General features: G+C 40.8%; 1 protein-coding gene across 3 annotated transcripts in view; it reads left to right on the forward strand.

Annotated features, from left to right (window-relative positions):
• PDZRN3 (PDZ domain containing ring finger 3) overlaps positions 1 to 21,587 on the forward strand; it is a 234,301-nt gene that overhangs the window by 26,113 nt on the left and 186,601 nt on the right. The window contains exons 1-2 of one of the 3 annotated variants that reach the window (XM_070576773.1): positions 17,218 to 17,397; positions 19,146 to 19,240. Coding sequence is in view for 1 of the 3 variants with exons in the window: in XM_070576771.1 (XP_070432872.1) it covers positions 2,905 to 3,012 (108 nt within the window). In the remaining 2 variants the exon portion in view is untranslated. Of the gene's footprint in view, positions 1 to 2,904; positions 3,013 to 17,215; positions 17,398 to 19,145; positions 19,241 to 21,587 lie in introns of those variants that run through there. The other 2 variants (XM_070576771.1, XM_070576772.1) reach the window with 2 other exon arrangements.

Consider the following 21,587-nt stretch of genomic DNA (forward strand, 5'->3'; position numbering starts at 1 on the left):
CACATGATGCATTCCTTAGTTCTCATATCCCTAAAGAAACAGCAGCCAGCCTGGCGCATCAGACTTTGCCCTTCAGCCTTTGGCAAGTGTTCTTCCTTATCAGGTACCCCTGGGACGAAAACAGTCCCCTCCATTTTTCCTTTTCTCAAGCCAGCAAAACAAAACAAATCCCAAGTCACGTTGGTTCCCCTTGATAAATAGCTCTAACTTAAAATGTGTGAGAAGAGGAGCCAAACACGCTAAGAATAGAGAGATATCTTTGAAGAGAAAAATCTAGCTCTCAAGCATGGACTTGATTTGGTTTTCTTTGATTTGGGGCTTTCTGTATTTTTTGCATTCTTTTCCACCCCCTGCCGCTGTCTTCATTTAACCTAAATTGTGGTGTTTGCTCTTGCCTGTTCCTCTCTGGTTTTTTTTTTTGCTTGAACTTTCTGAAGTTCCTTAAGAAAAATTACTTGTGCACGATGTAGTATTCTGCAAATCAAACTAAAGCCAAAATCCCCTCCCCTATCTGCCTCTTCTTCTCCAGCCAAGAAATGCAAAGCAGTTAAATCGGAGTAAACACAGCTCTCTTGTTTGATATATTGACATCACCTCTTAGGGAACTCAAGCTTGTCCATAAATCCTTCGTGTTCCATTGAGACTCTTCAAGCTCCTCTGGTGGAATATTCCATAGCCTGGAATGTTAGACTTCTGAATTCATGTACATTTTTGAGATTTTTCTCAATGGGAGATAATGTTGAGTCAGCCTATCTTTAATTTGAAAGTGACTTGTGCCACTTTTTAGCTGTGTTGATCTTAGGTAAGTTACTTAACCTCTTTGTCTCAGGTTTTTAATCTATGAAATGGGTAATAGTACTGTCATGTATCACCTAACGACGGGGACATGTTTTGAGAAATGCGTTGTTAGGCGATTTTGTCGTTGTGCAAACATCATAGAGGGTAGTTACACAAACTAGATGGTGTAGCCTACTACACACCTAGACGATATGGTACTCCTCTTATGGGACCCCTGTTGTGTATGTGGTCTGTCATTGTGATGCAGGGCTTGGCTGTACTTCCATTTGTGGTGGTTGTGAGAATTAAACGGTGGATGTAGAGCACCCGCTACCCGGTCGCTAGTATGTGCTCCAGAACTGGAAGCTGTTGTGTAGCTTTGTACTGACGTTCGAGATACGCATGTGGGGAGCTCCGCACATGTGTGGGGACTAGTGCGTTAGGAAGGCAGCTGTGAGAGGGAAAGGAGACAGACAGACATTCAGACGGTAAAGGGTTAGTGTGCAGTAGGCCTGTGCAGAGCGCTGTGATGCTGGGCAGGGATCCCTTTGGTGGAGAGCTGATCCAGCACAGCACCCACAGTCTCGCTGGCCCTTCTCTCTTGGAAGAGTGTTGATAGAATCCAGATGGCAGTTAGAGACCTATCCTTGTCATGTGGGGAAGAACACCTAATGCTCATTTTAGGTTAGGATTTTGGTTTCTTTTGAATTATATTTATAACATGGTATTGTGTGTGTGTGTGTGTGTGTGTGAGAGAGAGAGAGAGGGAGAGAGAAGGGTGGGGAGTGTGCGTTTTCCTTCCCTTGCTTACTGAGCCTGTGCTTGAAGGGGTGGTTTTAACCACATTCAGAGTCTTCTATTTCCCTCTTCAGACTATAGAGGGTTTTTTGTTGTTGTTTAAAGAGGAGAATGTATTTTCACAGTTACTTTTTAACGAATGGATTTTTTGTATATTTGCACGCAGAGAAATCATTATATGAAATAGATCTTACGGCATTATGGCAAGGAATTTACCATGATGGTACATCTTGGAGCTTTTGTGGAATATCCTGAACTTACTTTTCAAATGTTTTTGTTCAGGAACAATACGTGCTTGTGTCATTTGATTTATAAATCCATCTCGCTAGAAATTTAATCCGCACACTTGGAGAGAGTTCATCCCAGTTCTGTTTGGAAAGAAGTTTGTGAACAAGCTGTGAGGGTTTTTTATGAGCTTGTTAGAGCCTTTTGACTTTAAATAAAGGAAGGAGTTTGAGCAGGGAGCTGTCTTCTCTCCCAGAAAGTTTCAGTGTGGACTTTGAAAGATCTAAAGGGATTTGAGTAGATTGGAGATCAGAATTTATTAGGATTGGGGTAGTGGTGGTGGGCTTTTCTGATGCAAATCAGAACAAAAATAAAATACCTATTTTCACTGTCAGATTAGTGAATGTTTAAAAGCTTAATAATCCTCTATGCTGGTGAGGAGGTGGGTCTAGTGAGCTGTCGGTACCAACACTCTGAAGGGTACTTTGGCAGTCTCCATCAAATGTACATGTCCTTTGACCCAACAGTTCCATTGCTAGGGATTTACCCCAGGCATATACCAGCAAAGATATTTCAAAATACTGGAAGGTTTTAGAGACAGCACTGTCTCTAATAGCAACATCTGGAAACAGTGCTGATTATCCCTGTGTTGGGATACTGTTCAACCGCTTAAGGGAGTAAGGTAGACGATGGCACTAATAGTGAAAAAATCTCCAAGACTTTTAAAGTTAAGTGAAAGAGGCAAGGTATGCAAGAATGGGGAGCGCATACACATTTACACGCATAAAAAAGGAATAGGTATGTGTTTAGGAAAATGATACATTCAGATGTTTCGGAAAGGATGCATAAATTGCAAATAGATGCTATGTAGGGAAAGAAGGACAATGGGTGGGAAATGGCAGCGACTTTTGGTATGGTTTGCAGTATTTCACAATGCATATGTGTTAATTTTAGTTTAAAATAGAAATTAGGGGAAACAAATGGCTTTTACCGCAAGCCACTTTTGACACCAGCAAGAGTCCATTACTGTCTTAAGAGTGTAAGCTTTATTTTCATGACCAACTTAATGCCTAACATTCATGCATGTGTTTTTTTAACCCAAAGGATAACCAAGATGGATCGTCCAGTGAAGGAATCTTTGTATCCAAAATAGTTGACAGTGGGCCGGCAGCCAAGGACGGAGGCCTGCAAATTCATGACAGGATTATTGAGGTATGTGAACACTGGCCAGTGTCTGTTAATAGGGTGAATGCCATTCCGTCTTCATCCGGCTCAATACAGGATGTTTGTTGGGGGAGGAAGGCCTACACTGGTGGATGGTTGCACAGGAGGCAAGATTCTCTGATTGTGTGGGACCAGATTGAGTGTTGATTGCCTCGGTGTTAAGTTTTTGTTTATATTAAATATAGAGAAGCCAGATCATGAGTGGCATGCACACAATTTGGCTCTTTTCACGCAGCCTCGCATCTGTTTGGATGCTTCAGTTATAGCTTTGTGTGAAAACCGTTGGAGAGTTGTATGTTAGTTGAAACCAGATGAGCAATCCCTGTGCTACGAATTGTGACTCGGTTCATCTTGGTTACCAGGGTATAAATGTGTCAGCATTGGAGTCGTTCTAATGTCCTCAGAGCTCACAGCACACAATTATTTCTACGAATGCATTGTTCTCTCTTTTGTCTCTGTCTTCTTTGCCTGTTGTCAGTTGTACGAGTTGACTGTCCTGTGATGTGCAGGCAGAGATTGATGTTAAGGATGGTCTCTCACATCGCCACCAGCTTCTTCATTTTCAGTACTTCTCTCATCATTTCAAACTTTCGTATAGCTGGTTTATAGATTTACGCTGGGGGAGGTGGGTCTCTCAGGCCCACTGTACAACACTATGGAATAGGGTCACACGGTGTCCTTGGATGCTCCAAGTTGCTGAAAGGAAAAGAAATATTCATGCCTCCTTATATGGGCTCTTGTTGCACAGTTTGATACAGATAACTCTTTTGCTGGTAGTTTTGACTGTTTTGATCGCTCTTGTAGTGAGTAAATACATGGGTTAAATTTGTTGGATCTCCTAGGAGAAAAAAGTTAAATATGAGAATCCAAGATGATATGTGGAATCTCACCAGAAACTCACCCGTGGGCCATAGCCATAATATGACACATTAAATCGGAAACTGGAAAAACAGCATGGATGCCACTGGCTGTTTGTTCTTCCAAACACATTTGTGTAGCGTCTGTATTTCATGAGTCTTTTTATGGCCCATTTCAAAACCTTGGACCAAGTGGGAACTCTGACCATGAGATAAGCCGTGAGTGAAGTTTCATGGAACCCACTGGAATTTGGCCATGTGCTTCTCCTGGGGAAAGGAGCATTGGGAAGACAGAGAACAAAGGCTTGCTTTTCCAGTCTCATTTGGATGAATTCCTCAATGTGCAAAGCAGTATACTCCAGGCTAATTTATATCCTCAGGAAAATATACAGTTAAATCTCGCAAGGAAAACAGACTGAACGAATTAGGGTGTAAGAGTCATTTTTCTGAGGGAGTGGGTGCAGCGTGGTAACTTACATATTAAAAGGACACTTGATTTTGTTTTAAGGATGTTATTAACATTGTTCCATCCACGTTGACTCTTTGAAGCATTCTTAAACTTGAACTTTTTTGCTGCGTGTCTTAGGGTCAGTCTTTGTACTTCCCAGGTCAGGGGTCAGGGGAGTGGATTTTTCTCTAAGAGGAATTTGTTGGGCAAGAATGCTTTCTCAAGAGCTCAAATGCGTACTTACTGTCTTTTTTTTTGAGAGAATACATTATCTGAGACTATTGTTCAAAAAGATAAGTACAGCTTCCGTTGCCAAGGGTTTGGTGGAACAGCCAGTTTCTCTAAGTAATGGAATTTCATTGCTCTTATGTTTTGCAAATGAGAAATCTACAGCTGGGCAGGATTTTCTCTTGGCAAAGGGTGATCTTTATTTGAAATGTTCAGTATGGTTTCTGGTAAGTCATATTCCCCATTTGGATAGTATGTAAATATTAATCATGTCCCGGTGTTGAGATGGAAAGAAGGATGATCACAATAGAGAAATAATATATGTGTAATTGCACTTGACACACTGTGCCCTTCGCAGTCAAATTCTAATCTCTTTTGACATGATGCAGTGATTCCCATGACTGGAAAACATGTTCTCTGGTTCACCTTGTCTGTGTCTGAGTTTATTACCAGGCACGAATTTGATTATTTTAAGTGTGCGTGTGTGTTTCATCCGTAAGAAGAGTTGGGTTTTCTAGTTTTCCACTAGATTTCTTCCTTTTCAGGGGAGGGGGAAAACTACCCCCAGACCTCCTTTGCCATAAGGACTTTAATTCTTGCAAAATGGTGCTTACATGAAATTCATAGAGACTTAATGGGTCTTGTCCTTACAGCGATGTCTTCAACAGTTACTCTGCTGCTGCTGCTATCTGTGCCTTGAGACCAGAGCAGTGGTTCCCATCCACAGCACAGCCAGGCCTACACCTTCTTTTAATTTTTTTTTTTAACAGATATTTTGAAATGCCACCAATACTATTGTGAAATGAAATTCATAAATAATATTTATATACATATACACTTAATTGTAAAATATATATGCTGTAATGTAATAGAAAAATAAAAGGAAGATAATTTATAATAAAATGTATGGATCAGTATGTAAATGCTCGGGCACAGTGACCTTGGAAGACACCATGATGCCACCAGATGCTTGCGCCTCCTTGTAGACTCAACCTGATGCCCCGGCTGTGCGTGCTGCCGGGTGCGGGAGGGTGGTGCCGGCGACTCAGGCACCGTGAGCAGCAGCACTGTCCACGATTCGACTTTCCACGGTAGTGAACAGATTGTGGTTAAGTTCTGACACAAGAAGTGCAGACTTCCTTTCATTTGCACACTTCTCTGTGTGTGTGTGTGTGAGATTTTAATTGTGCTAAAATATACATAACATAAAATTTACCGTTTAAACTGGTTTCAGGTGTACCTCTCTGTGGCATTAACACATGTACCTTATCGTGCGGCCATCTCCAGAACTTTTTCATCACCCCAAACTCAGACGCTGTGCCCATTAAACAACAACTCCCCCCACCTCCTGGCAGCTGCCGTTCTACTTTCTGTCTCTGTGAATCTGACTACTCCAGGTTCCCCATAGAAGGGGAGTCATACAGTATTTGTCTTTTTGCATCTGGCTCATTTCACTTAGCATGATGTCTTCCAGCTTCATCCATGATGTAGTCTGTGTCAGAATTCCTTCCTTTTTAAAGCTGAGGACGATTCCACTGTATGTATAGATGTGTATACCACATTTTGTTTATCTGTTCTTCTATTGATGGACACTTGGGTTGCTTCCACCTTTTGACTGTTCTGAATAATGCTCCTAGGAGCATGGGTGTGCAATCTGTGTCTATTTAAACTTCAAAAAAACCCTTAGTGTTTATATGTAAAACAGAATTAGGGTCTACACTCAGGTAATTATAACAAGTTTGTTATTTTACTTTCACAAATGTCTGGCAGGATATGTGAAAGTTATGCTGGAAGCAGAATAATTCTTCATGGCATGGGACTCTGTGCATCGTGGAACTTCTAGCATGTCTGGTCCACACCCTAAACACTGTGACAGTGAAAAATGCCCCTGCAGATTTCCAGCACTGCCTCGGAGCATCATAGGGGCACCCGAGGAACGGGGTAGAGCTTTGTCTTGTTCCCAAACCTTATATGCAGGGTGAGCTGCTGAGGAACAGAGTTATCTCCGTCCCTTCCCTTCCAGCCTGACTGTCTAAGTGATAATAGCCACTGACTGTGTTCCCTTCCTGGGGGCTCTCAAGCCCGATAAGAAAGCCTGAGCTGGCCCATCCTGGGGCTTGGCTGGGAATCTTGGCCCCCTTAGTTCAAGTGCCCTCCCAGCCCACGTGGCTGCACCTTTGGAGCCTGGCTGATCGAGGAGCCCGGCTGATCGAGGAGCCCATGCTCTCCACTCACATCTTGTGCCCCCAACTGCCCTGGGTTGGGACAGACAGGCTGTTGTGCCCATCCTACCTCACATCTGGTACTGAGATACAGCAAATTCCGACTTATTCAGTGTTTGTTTCTGATTTTTTTTTTTTGAGGAAGACTTTTTGCTGAGGAAGATTGGCCCTGAGCTAACATCCATGCCCACCTTCCTCTATTTTATATGTGGGATGCCTACCACAGCATGGCTTGATAAGTAGTGCATAGGTCTGTGCCCAGGATCTGAACCAGTAAACCCTGGGCTGCTGAAGCGGAGCAAGTGAACTTAACTGCTGCGCCACCAGACTGGCCCTGACTTCTGATTTTTTGTGTGTCTTCTCCCTGCCCCAGGGCCTTTTCACAACTTCACATCTCACCTTTGATTACATCTACTCAGCACCTATTTCGAAAACTAAATTTAATTTCTCCGTAGTACCTTTTGTACTCATTGTAAACCATAAATACCACAGTGGTTTTAGTTTTCTGTCTCACAGCCTGCTTTCTAAACTCCCTTTTGAAGACAATGCGATGCTCCTATACTTTAATGCCACTAGATTGCTTAGAGGAGTTATGCTTTAGTTCTTTCTAACAGTTTAAACCTTTGGAAAAATCTTCCCCGTGCCCCCAGGTGTGGGTTAGTCAACGTAAGCAGGATTTGTCACAAATATAACACCTTTCTCTGTGACCTCTGGACTCGACTCTGGAACAATCACATTCTACCCAATTCTACCGAAAGTTATTTAGGAGAGAGCAAAAGGTGAAAAATCACGTATGGTCAATATTATCCTCAAAAATCCCTCAGGGACGGGCCATGTGGGGAACATACCATCTCTCCATGTCCAGCGCACAGGCTCCCCAGCGTTGGAGCATCTCCCTGTTTGCCCAGTGGACTTGCTATACAAACACCTCATTTGGTGAAATGCTCTCCCCAGGAAAAGCATGGGGAACCAAGACCTACAAAGAAACCCACAAATTCATTTTGGAGGCTTGTGTTATCAGTATAGTCGTTTCTCTCTCCAGCCAATTGTTTTTATCCACATGGCTTGCATATATGTTAAACGACCAGGCGATGCAACTCCGCTGAAATTCTTTCTCAAAGATTTGTAGAGGCCACCCACATTGATATTTATGCCTGTCTTCAAGCTTCTTGGGTTGGAGAACTGGGCTCCTTTTTGCATTATGCTAGTCTCCCATTCAGTGCTCAGGGAGTCTCCAACAACTGTCTGGGTTAAATGCAGTGTCCAGTTCTGCTTTGAGAGAGCAAGTGGGATTCTCTGAATGCAGTGAAAGTGGGAGACTTAAGCCCTCTGTTGCCAATAACCATTATTTTGTACAATCTTCTGTAAATATGTGTTCATCTTGGAAGTGTTATGATTTGAAGACCCAAGGATGTGGTCACAGAAGCTGTGTAACCTCAGAGGCTTTTGTGTAAATCCGTCATTCTCTGTTTTGTTTGCTCTCGGTTTAGTTGGTCTGTCATTGCTAACAAGGCTGGGTTGCAGGGTTGACTAGAAAGGATTAACAATGCCTTCCCTCCCAGACCCAGGCTACTTGGTGGGGCAAAGTGAGTTTTCACCATTTGTTATTGTTAGGCCAAAGATAATGTTCTGAGTTGTCATGTTTAGTTTAGTTGTCATATTTCTTTAGTCTCCCTTAGAACAGTTAATTTTTGTCTTACATGCTATGTTTTTGAAGAGTACAAAACAGGTCTTCCGTAGTGTCTCTCAATTTGGGTTTGTCTGATGTTTTTTCATGAGTGTGCATTCAGATCATACATTTTGGGCAGGAATACTACAGAAATGTTGGTGCCTCCTTCTTGGCGCATCGTCTTGGGAGTCCCGTGATATCAATTTGTCCCTTTATTGTTGATATTAACTCGGACCATTTGGTTAAAGTCACATCTGCCCGGTTTCTGCCCTGTAAAGTCCCTGTTTTCTCCTTTATCTTGTATCTTGTGTCTTTGTAAATATCCTGATACTCCTCAAACTTTCATACACTGGTTTTAGCATCCACTTACGGTTTTTGATTGATGATTATTATGATAGTTGACAAATGGTGATTTTCTAACTGCATTCCTTCTACATTTATTAGATGGCTTTCCACTATAAGAAAGAGCGTTCCTTTCTCCCCTATTTTTATCTACCTATTTATCTCTCTCTCACTATCTGTGTGTCTATCTATCTATCTATTTCAGTATGGACTCATGGATTCTTAAAATTTGGCATTCACATTGGCTAGTTTTGACCAGAGGAGCTTTTTCAAGCTGGTACCTCTATCCTTGTGACATCTTCCATGATTTTTTGAGCACTTTCTTACTTTCTGGAATCACAAGGTGTTCCCGGCTCATCTTGTGCTTTCCTTACCCCAGCTCTGGAGTCAGCTGTTTCTCCAAGTAGCTCTAGTTCCATTTAGTGAAGAATGGTGTTCGGAAACCAAAATATGGGTGCTGGGTGATCATTATGATTGGGGTTTCATTGTTTCTGGGCACTCTCTGTCAACAGAGCTAGCAAATGTAAATATGTACATATGAACACACACACACACACACACACACACACACAATATCATCAACACATCTCCATCTAGTTCTCTATTCATCCTTCTGTATGTTTTGAAAACTATAAACTATGCCTATATCAATACCTCCAGTTTCATTCCAAGTCTGAATAGTTAATTTTATCCTTTCTCTTTAAGTATTTGCAATTCCTAAAGAGTCCCTTCTGAAATATTGATGAATGTGCTCTTTCCCTTTGAATCAAATCTCTGATCTTTGCTTAGATGTTATCAGTGAGTTAAAAATTGTTGATGAGGTGCTGGCCCCGTGGCCGAGTGGTTAAGTTCGTGCGCTCCGCTGCAGGCGGCCCAGTGTTTCGTTGGTTCGAATCCTGGGCGCGGACATGGCACTGCTCATCAAACCACGCTGAGGCAGCGTCCCACATGCCACAACTAGAAGGACCCACAACAAAGAATATACAACTATGTACTGGGGGGCTTTGGGGAGAAAAAGGAAAAATAAAATCTTAAAAAAAAAAATTGTTGATGAAAGTTGTTTAAAATATTTCTATATTATTTTCGGTTTGATTTTGGAGACTAATAGCCTATAAACTAGGTGTTTTGTAGTTATACTTTCATTTTCATTATGGGGTAAGACGGTCTCAATATTTCTTGTGTAACTATACACAGGAAACTTATTATTGCTAAACAGGCACACATATGCACAAGCCACTTTTGGGTAATGTTAGAAATAAACACATGAGGCTCTACTGCTGTCCTCTTTAGTGACTGATACCCATTGACCACGTTTAACAGAGGAGAGTGAAGAATTCTGTCACAGTTATCCACTTAAGAAGTGAAAAGTATTTGCGTTAATTTGACATCTCTAACTAATTACCTCAGTTACCCAAATAATCTTTTTTGATGGAAGAGAGTTGGTATAGTTCTGGCTGTGTTGAGAAGACTTATTCTTAGCTGCAAAACTAAGCAGATCTTAAAGACCAGTTATTGGTGATAGACTTCAACTCTCCATTTCCAGAGGCAGAGATCAGAGCTTCATCATATGTACCAGTTTCCATCAGCCGCCTGTGTTGTTACCTGGATTATGATGTGGAAGGTTCTGAGACCATGTCTGGATTAAGTGGGGACGAGTGTGGTGAACATTGAGCGATATTTGCCACAGGCACAAGAGAGGAGGGGGTGACCTTTTGGCTGTGTATTTGCTAGCCCCAGACGGACTCACTTCGGTGATGTTTTTGGAATGCCTGCATTATCATTTGGAAGTAATGACTCTCCTTGCCTTGGTGTAGTGTGTACTCAATAGTAATGTATCAGTCGGTCTTTTTGGTCTTCAGATGTGAAATAAAGTGAACACCTTTATAGTATCTTGGTTTTTTTCCTCCTCCTACCTCTCTATTTGAGCATTCTTATCACTTCCATCTAATAGCCTATACTACAGCAATAGAAGATCCTGGCAAAACTGCATAATGGTCTTCTAAAATGTAGCTGCTTTCGGTAGTATTAGAAGGTGCATGTTAAGGTGGAAAGAGCCCTGAAATTTAAATCAGGAGACCCAGGTTTAGGTTTCTACCCAGTTACTCACTCTACGGTCTTAGTATCCTAAATGCTGAGCCTTGATTTCTTCATCTCTAAAGTGGGACAAGCATAACCATCTATCTCCCCTACCTGTCACGCTGTCTGGGTGGATCAAGAAGATAACGTAGGTCAAAGGTTTTTTGCTATTAAGTGTGAATATGAAGAATTGGTATTTCAAATTAAAATTTTGGTATCTGATGCCAGAACTTAATACCAAAGCTAAATATAGAAGTCAGGAAAATACTCCTGAGATCTGTTTTCCTCTTCTTATATGTTTCAGCAAGAGTATAATGCTGCTATGGGATTATTGAGAAAACTCTGAACTATTTCAGGGAGACTTACTTCCCAGAATTAATAATGTGACCAACTGAAACCAAATATTCCCTCTTTACTCCCTGGTTATCTTTAAAAAAAATGTGCATTATGTATTAATTTCTTTCTAATGACTGTACTGATGTATTTATTACTATTGTTGTTACTTTCTTCTTACTATTTTGCTATTAAAACTAACAAACCAGCTTTTCAGAAAAAACCCAAACAACTAGCTTTTCAGTGAACATCTTTGTAACAGACATCACTATGCATCAGCCACAAACATGCAAGTTAGGTGAAGAATGGAACATATGTCATGATGCAATTTGTTTATTTTAAAGGCGTTTATATATATTAGTCTTTTCGTAGGAAAAATGCTCTGAGCTAATCAGCATTTTATAGCTATTATAATTGTTTTGTGCAGTGGGATTATAGGGAAGACTTGACATTTTTAAAGTCACGTTTCTGTAATGTTGGATTCTCCAAAGAAAAGAAGAGTATTATTATTATTTTTTCTTTGAGGAGGATTAGCCCTGAGCTAACATCTGCTGCCAATCCTCCTCTTTTTGCTGAGGAAGACTGGCCCTGAGCTAACATCCGTGCCCATCTTCCTCTACTTTATATGTGGGATGCCTGCCACAGCATGGCCTGTTGGGGGTGCCATGTCCGCACCCGGGATCTGAACCAGCCAACCCTGGGCCGAAGCGGAATGTGCACACTTAAGTGCTGCGCCACTGGGCCAGCCCTGAGTAGTATTATTTTTTTATTAAGTTTATGATAGTTTACAATCTTGTGAAATTTCAGTTGTACATTATTGTCTGTCAGTCGTGTTGTAGGTGCACCCCTTCCCCCTTTGTGCCCACCACTGCTTTCCCCTGGTAGCCACTAATCTGTTCTCTTTGTCCACATGTTTAAATTCCTCATATGAGTGGAGTCATACAGAGATTGTCCTTTTCTATCTGGCTTCTTTCACTGCCGGCCCCGAGTATTATTTTCATAATCCAGAAAACAGTAAAGATGAAAAATGTGATGTTAGAAGTTTCTTTTGAATTTTAAACATCACCAAGCTGACTCCTGGTTGTGTGTTGCCTTTGAGAGATCACTTGACATTCTCATTTCTAAAAGCTTGTAGCATATGGCCCCAGGTCTGGAAATGTGTGGACAGCTCATGCTGAAACCCTGGAATCAGGAGGATGGATACGGCTCTCTGGCAGAGCCCCCCCTCCCATTCTCAGCCTAAGTTCATCAGAGTTCACTTCACGTTGACGCTGTATATTTTTGTGGGAGTTCTGGCTCCACGGGAGTTTTAAATCTATCCCTCGTTGTCCTCCCTTAATAAAAAGATTTAATTAGATCATCCACAAAGTGTTTAAAACTCAAGAATAAATCAGAAATGACTGGTGTCCCCATTACATTTTTCAGATAAAGATTAGGTCAAAAAACGAAATCTTCGGTAATTTCCCAAGGACAACAAAACAAAACAAAACAAGAAAGCCTTGACAACAGTCCAGATAAGATGCATTTTATTTTAAGTCATCTTCCTTACACATGATATCCACACTCTTATCTTTAAGTATGGGAGTTTTGAGTACAATAACTCATATCTGTCTTTTAAAAAATTAAGTTTTTGTCTTCCCGTCTGTTACTATAAGACAAAAAGAGCCAGATGAACTTTTATCGAATTTGGAGGGTATGTTTGGGATGGTCTCACTTAATTTATAAACTGTGAAGTGAATGGAAAATGAGCTTTGTGGGAGAGGCACTAAGGGAGCTCTTCCAAGCACTAGGTCGACGTCATTTTGGAAACGAACACTGAACACAGTGCCTATAGGTTAGGGTGCTGTGAACAGAAGGAGGGAGTATTGAATTAGGAATTGTCAGTGGGAATGGCAAATGGGAAGACCCAAGCGCTTTTGGCATCAGCGAGCACTGATTTGCAATTATGCCACTTTCGCTGGGAACTCTGGGTACCCCAGGGTGGAAGCTGCCACAGCACGATCTCTGATGATGATGATGAGTGATTCCCATGTGCCTCCCACGGGAGGGCAGCTGGTCTGGAGTTCGTCTGCCTCTGCCACGCCGCTCCAAGGAGACCGTTGCCTTTTCCCGTCTTTGTCTATTTTGATAGTCATTTGAACTGCCACGAGTGTGGGTCCCACCCCTTTTCTCCTGAGGGTGGCACTCCCTGCTGCCTTTTTGGCTCTTTGGATTCTCTTCGTTTCCATCTTTCATCACTTCCTCTTTTCCTGCTCATCCTCGTGAGTCATTTGACAGCTCTGGGGATCAGGAGAGCTGTAAGCCTGACAGTGTTTGGTTTCATAGCCACTCCTCCACCTCCCTAAAGGGACATTCCAGTCTATTTTAAAAAGAGCTAAATATATTTATTTTTTGTTTTTCAGTATTTGGAGAAACTCTAGGGTGGAACAAAATCTGTGCTGACATTCCCTAATCAAAGACAGTTTTTGTTCTTTTCATAGAATGACTGTTGCTAGGAAATTTACATTTTTAGGCCCATTGATTTGAGAATTCATTAGCCAGACACATGCAACTCATATTCAAAAAATTATTAGGTGTTTGTTTAAAAAATTGGGAGGGGGATAAATTATACAGAGTCATCTCTGGTTGTGGCTTGTTGAAAATCTTCATCTTGCGTGAGTTCTTAGGATGAAGAAAAACCTCCAGCAGGCATACTGGATGTGCATTGAGTTCTCCCTAATATGGGATAGGTCCGGAGCCATAGAGAGCTAACATGTGGCCCCTGGCTTTACGGAGTTTATATGTAAGACCTATGTAGCGGGACGATGATTGACACTAGGGTCACAGGAAAAGCAGTCAGTATATAGAGTGGTTAAGAGTCATGGACTCTGGAATCAGACCAGATTCTGAATTCCGGTTCTATCATTTGCTAGCCTCACAGCCTTGGACAAGCGTCTTAGCGTCTCTGAGCACTGCTTTCTTCTGTAAAATATGGTCACCATTACATATATCATAAGGTTGCTGTAATAAAGAAAATAATGCATGTGTCTGAATACTGTAAATTTGGCCCCAGGATAAATGCTCACCAGGTGGTTAGCTGTGCTGTGTTGTTTCCTGTAGTTCTGTGGAGGCTGGGCTCGGGGGACCTTCCAGCCAGACAGGGCTTTGATGACAGTTGTATGGCACAGTTTCATAAACCTGAAATCACAGCTGTGAATAGACCATTTTAATTTGTTTTAGATTTCTTTTTAAAATTAGTGACCTTTTGAATCTGGATTGAGAAAGACCTGCCACTTCCTAAGGCCATATAAATCACAATAATTGATCAATCAGGAGTAATTCTTAATTTACATCTTAGTGTGAACAAGATGGTAATTCATTGCATATGTGCTGACTTAAGTGTTCTAAAAATAAAGTAAAACAATTGTGTGTTCACTATCAGCTATTTTTAAAGGGCCAGAACGGATTAAGATTTCCATTTTTATACTGACTCATGAGGAATATTGGGATTGTCTTAAAATTATGAAGAGTTTGTGTTTCTTTGACAAAATCTGCCCTTAAGATTGCAGGTTACATTTAATTTATTTTTAGGGTAACATTTTTATATCTTGATGTTAATATAATAGACCAATGTAGAAAAATTGAAAAATACAATAAAGTATCAAGATGAAAATAGAAACCCTTACAGATAGTTTTTTGTCAAGATAATTCTTACTATCAGTTTGCTCAATCAGAAACAGACACAATGGCCTGTGTGCTGGAATCTGATGAGGCATGGAAATTAGATTTGGAACGCATAATATTTTTATTACTTGTTCTAAACTCTAGCTTCAATGAAATGGGAGGAGCTCAAGTAAAATAGGATTAAGTATGATTTTGTTGCAGCAGTGTTATTGGATTTTTAATGCTTTTATCATTCTTTGAACTATCAAAGAGTCTGTGTGCTTATAAGAACCTCAGGTGAGGTGGTAGTAACATATGTTGGCGACTTGGAATAGAAGTGCTGGTTATAAAGGAACTGTAGAAGAGAGAGAATCAAGCAAGAAAAAAAATTCATCATGTTTTTATTGCAAGCCTGAAGAATCTTAATAACTGTCACTGGTGCAACATCTTAATTTTCTTTGGTGATTAAAAGGTAAGTTTGAAAACTAGAAAGAACTCCATTCTTCTTTCCTTCTAAAGGACTGATGATGATGGTAACAAAGGTGGTGAGGTTTGTAATTTCTCCATTCTGCTGCCCTAATCAGCATCTGCTATCTAGGGGACTAATTCCGTTTGGTGTATGAAACAGCAGAGGGAAACTGATCAGGCAGAGGAAGGACATGAAACGCTACTTTTGGCGGAATCATTTTCAGAAAATCGTTACCTTACCTTGGTATTTATGTTTTAATCAAGTTCTAAACTACACTTTGTTTTATTAGCCACAGTCCTTTAATTTGCTGTGTTTTGACAAATCAGACTTAGATTGCTTAGAGTTAAAAAGCTTGTAAAAACTCTGTGTATATGTATGACTTTATATATGAATCTGTGAGTGAAGGGTACACCTGAATACATAAGCACTTCATTGACTTCACATTAGTAATTTTCGAGATTTCACCTTTATTTTGTATGAGTCACTCAATGGAGACCCAGGACAAATTGGATGAAGGTCTAAGCTGTTTTGAATATAGTCCCTGTTTAATAACCTTTGTTTATACTTTGTAAGAAATGAAAGGAGAATCCTTTGGGCAAGTAGTGTTTTTGTAAAGTGGAGGCGAGGAAATTGTTGTTTTGACAAGGTGACTTAATTCCTACGAAGTCTATTCATAGGTCAGTTTAGGTTAATTTGCTTGATGTGTTAAAATCTTATATGTGAACTGCAGAGAGTCTCACCTGCTGAATTTATTAGATTTAATAGAACATACGGGGAATTATAGTAATTCAGAGAGAAGAGGACAAGGAAGGAAGTTGCTGTTTCTATTGAAATGATATTTTCCTTTCTCCTTCAGTTTGTTTGAAAGTTAAGTCCATGTAAGGTTGTTTTTTGCCATAATTAGAACATCGAAGGCCTTCAGCATGAGCTGTTTGTGGCCTTTTGTTAAATTGATCCCAGTTCTAAATGATCTTTTACAACTTAAAGTAGTAGAGATTTAAGAAGAGAAAAATTCAATATGCTTCCTTTCATTCTTACTCTAGTCTTGATTAAGCATGATGCATGTGAGAAATATAAGCCAGAAGGGTGTAAAAATACGTCATATCATCTCTCAGGAGCACTCACCATTAATCTGTTTTAAGATTGTGCAAGAGAGGAAATTAGTCCTTTTGATATACCTTGGGGCAGGAGAGAGAATCCACCCTCATCCTCAGAAAATCAGAGTGAGGGCCTGTGGGTTAATCCTGTTTACCATTTTGCACTGATCAGCAAACCTGAACAAGTGTTTTTCAAACTTGATCAGTCATATACCCCCTGCTCAGTTTTTGCCACATATGCATCAGCTGTTTTGTTAAATACTTAGCATTTTTCTTACAGCAACGTACTTTTGTTTAACTTAAATTTACTTTAAAAGAAAACTGCAGGTCATCATTGTAAGTGGAAAGCCATTTTCATCTGCTATAAATAGAAGATAAAGGTAGAAATAAATACAATAAAGGCATAGTGTTGGTAAATTTCAGCTAGCTACTGTTGCTTACTCAAGACTTTGATGCTGAGCCTTGCTTTCTCTTTAAGAAATTATTCTAAGGGATTAGAAGTAAGGATTGTGATTGGGAGCAGGCCCCAGGAGAACTTTTAGGGTTCTGGTCCCATTCTGTTCTTCGTCTGGGTAATGGGAATGAGTGTGCTCATGCTGTGAAGATGCATCAAGATGCACAGTTAAGATTTGTTCACTTCCTGTAGGTATGTTACACATAAAGTTTTGTTGTTGAAAAGTGTTACAAACATTTAGGCCCAAACTGAATCTGTCCCCTAGATGGAATCAGACTGGTTGGAGATTGAAGAGGGAATGGCTTGCTCATCATGTCAGTCAAGGTCCTTTAATAGCACAGCCCTGAGCCACCCACAATAGTATCAAGTGCTCCTGACTTCATCTTGCCTACTGCGGCCGTTTGCCAGTCTGAGCTAAAGGCTTTGGGTAGCCAGTTTGGTTTGGTTGGTTGAGGAATGAAGGAGCTTTTAGAGATTAGAACCCACTACGGAGAGGACTAACTCCATCATTGTTAAAGAATTTCAGAGGCAAAAAGGTAAATATTGGTGTCATAGGCCAGAAATCAGGGAATTCATCCTTGATAAACAAAGTTTTATATGTTTTTGAAAAACTATGCTGTCATTATCCTTTCCAGTTGTAGCTGTTATAAGTATGCATATTTGTCTATTGATGCAACCCAAACATAGATAGAAGAACGGCTCAAACAGTTCCTCTTGCTAGACTGCTCTTCGAAAGAGCATTTTGCAAACGTTTTTGGTACTGACCTGCAGTAAGAAATATGTTTTATTTACAGCCCAGCGCAGCACTCCCAAATGTGAGTGGGTCCTGGTATATATGTATAAAAATTGAAGAAAGGTTCATGAGAGACGTTTCTCCTTACTACGTGCAGCACTGTCTGGCATTTCTATTTTATTTGTTTCTTTTAATACTCTTTGCCACCCAGTAAGTTGATTTCATGGCTCACTAAAGGGCAGTAGCCAACAGTTTGAAAACGTCCTGCATTAAAGGACAAGCTGTACCTTCTGTGTTGACCACAGATGTCTTTTTCTGATATTAAACCTTGGAGTCTGTTGGATCTGCTGATGGCACATCTAAGTCCCAGCCTCTTGCCAAAAGAATGGAGTCAGATCTGATATTAGAATATATGACTGTATTTGCAAAAATAAGTCCTCCTACCTGTCACCTTTCCACTTAGGAACTTCTTGCCTGAGGACGGCGTCAGATAGCGGTCACTTGTGTCGTAATGGACTTACCACAAGGCACCTAGGTCCATCCTTTGGCATCTAATTTGTTTCTAAGTGTGGCACTCTGGGGTACAGGGCAATTTCTTCTCTCATCGAGGAGATTCGTATCAGCCTGATGTTTGAAGTGGATGTTTCATGTGGCATATGTTGTGATTGCTTTCCAGAGTCTGTGGGGAAGTTTGTAAGTTCTACCCACATAGGCTTCTGAATCCAGCATCCCTTGAACCCTGCTGGCCAGGTGTGCCTTTGAGGTTTGCAGTTCGTTAGGGAAGGACCACACATCCGAGAGCAGGGCCACATGCATTGAACTCTGTATTTGCAGTGTTCCCAGGACCCAGCGCTGGGCCTGTGTGGAGTATTCGATCAGTAAATATCTGTTGCCTGACTTGGAAATAGATTTTCAAGTCACATGATCAACTTCTGAGGATAAAACTGCGGGAGGTCTAACATTAGAAGCATTAAAAGCAGGTGACAGTATGTCCTGAGGTCTTGGGGACATTTGATACTTTGACAACACCTCCTGCAGACAGGTGGAATCTGCCAGCTGTCTGTACAGAAATAGCAGGGCCTTAAAATAGCCATCTGTGCCAGTGTCAGGGGGAATTTCGGAGCAGAGAGTTCCTTTATTTGGAAGCAAGGGAGTAAAGGGGCCTGCCAGAGAGAAAGCCTGAGGAAGCCCTAATTTTGGTTTATTTTAGAAAAAAGATAAATATAATGGTATCATAAGAAAATCAGGAATTCAATTTTTGATATACCACATTGGGTTTTATAAACTAAACTTAAAAAAATCTGCGTTTATGAATTCCAATCTTTATATTTTAAGTAAACATTTTTCTTGGTCATATTTAGCAATAAGATTTAGGAAATCATGTTATCTCCGGTTAACTCACTTTATGTGAAACAGAGCATACGTTTCCTCTAGCAGTGGCGCTTTTTTGCTTGTGAAGCTGCAGGCTTTGCCACCCTATTTGGAAAATATTTAATGTTGGTCACCTTTGTCTTCTCCTGTCTCGTTGACCTTGGTCTTGTCTTCCTGTAGGACCCCGCTTTGGCAACATAAAATCAATAACAACTAAGTTCTGGAAGGTGCCTTCACTCACTTCTATGTGAGTGTGTCATATTCTTCAATGCAAGGTGAGCCAAGATTGTTGCCATGGAATTTACATACATTTTCCAGGAAATAATTCCTTTGCTCCAGTTGCCTGATTAAACCAGGTTGTTAGTGAAACGATAAACCTCAGTGGAGCTTTCTGAGGGCTTCCTTGGAGGGGAATGCAAATGAGAGCATTAAGCGAGGCCCTCGCGAAAGGCCTTCTCTGCTTCTCGCCCCCAAGACCACACCCTGGAGGGATTTGATGAGTTGGAGATGTCTAAAGCCTGTCATTGTAAACAGATTTATTGTACCTTTTTTACTGTTATCTTTCTGCCATAATTTTTGAGATTTGTGGTCTCTGCTGAACTAGAGGGAGAAGATGGCCAGTGAAAATAGATCAGTATCCTCATAGAATTAACATTAAGCTAAAAACAATGTAAATGTTAATAGCAATCAGGTAGAAACTACATAACAGATATTTCCTGATCTGTATTCTGATAACATTTGCTAACAGAAACTTTAAAACTTGAATTCGTGAGCTTTAGAATAGTGAGACTAACATAGAGCAACTGTCTTAATTTTCCCTTTAAACACGAGCCAAGAGAGGAAACTAAAATTGTCTAGAATTGGGCATTTGCTTGTGTGTTTATATGTCAGCCAGCTTAAAACTGAAGTGTTCCGCCTCGAAGGTGGAGGCAGCCTGGACTCACATTAAACAGTTTATTTTGAAAAAATAATTTTTTGCTTAAAGATTTCAAAAGGAGATAAAAACAACGCAGGTTCTCTCTCCTTTTGGGATTGTGGGATGGCAGAATTCATTCAAATGGATGTTTTAAAAAATAAGTGATATTTCTATTACGTAAGTTGAAAGAATCGTGGTAAACTCTGTGCATAATTAGCTACTTCTGTTAACATGTATCAGTGATTTTGGTTTTAATACAACATTTTGCTTCACTTGAGACCCAGACAAGAATGCACAGTAGTAATAATAGAATGCAATGTAGTGTTTGTATTTACTTTAGAGAAACTGCCATGAAATGTTGTTTAAGGACCTCCCGTAAGTAACACTAGAATCTAAACCAGAATAACTCTAGAAGAATCCAAAAAAAAAAAAATATTTCAAGGGGGCCGGCCCAGTGGTACAGTGGCTAAGTTTGCATGCTCCACTTCGGCAGCCTTGGGTTTGCAGGTTCGGATCGTGGGCACAGCCCTAGCACCACTCATCAAGCCATGCTGTGGTGGCATCCCACATAAAGTAGAGGAAGATTGGCACAGGTGTTAGCTCAGGGACAATCTTCCTCACCAAAAAAAATAATAATAATAATAAAATGTTTCAAGGAACTTTAAGAAAACAAAACAAAAAAACTAGGTTGTTTTATTAGTAATTTTTTTTCCTTTTTTCTAAATCAGTTTCCATTTATTTTCTCACACATACACCCCACATTTAATGGAGCATCCAAGTAAGGAGTAAAAGTTGGTAACTTCTGCTGGAAATGTAGCCATTGTCGTAATTGAGCAAAACATGTTGTTACTGCCCAAGCTCAATTCAAAAGTGGAAGGGGTGTGTCTGCCAGTATCCTGCTTCCTGGGCAGAAGTGGTTCTGCTTCTCTCTTCCTTCTTTTTTCCCTCCTTCCTCACTTCACCCCCGGCCACCTGAAGTTCAGTAGCGATGGAGGAAGAGAGTCCTGTAACAAGGATGCCAGATTTCGCTCCTTAAGAGCATTGACGTAAACTCTTGGCTTATAAATGGCCTGCCTTTTTTTCTTCCTTTCATTTTTCTTCCCTCATTTACCACACCAGACAGAGGGAATGTCCTGGCCTTGTCAGAGACAGAATAGAACTGCAGTGGCATTGGCAGTGAAGGCGTGAAGCTAATTCTTGATGGTTTCATGTTACAGACTAGGTACGAGACGAAGCTAGAACTTGAGGTCTTTTAGACCATTAAGGAAACAGGTGCCATTTTGGTTTAATTTTCGAGAGTACTGAAAGTGATAGTAGACACATTGCTAAATGTCCCTGGTGTCTGGAGATTGGAAATAAGCTATTTCTTCCTGACATTGGGGTCGCCTGTATGTTTAATAAGCTGATCCGTGATCAGAGCCTAACGTGGGACCCTTCATTCCATCATAAGCTAATGAGATATTCAGTGTCACGAGCTGCCCACCTGGGGTGCAGACACCTGTCGTGACCCAGCAAAGGACTGTGATGCAGGTAGTGCAGACTTGAGGCCACTTTGTCCTATTTTACTTGTGGCATTTTCTCCATTCGTTTGGTTAAATTTTGTTTTGGGGCTGGAAGTGCTCATGGGGGAAAGGGAAGCTCCTGGCTTGTGAGTGTCCTTGTCAGAGAGTAACTGGATGGACACGGGGGAGAGAGTGTTGAACATC

This window comes from Equus przewalskii, chromosome 15 (genome assembly GCF_037783145.1).
Source record: "Equus przewalskii isolate Varuska chromosome 15, EquPr2, whole genome shotgun sequence".
NCBI lineage: Eukaryota > Metazoa > Chordata > Mammalia > Perissodactyla > Equidae > Equus > Equus przewalskii.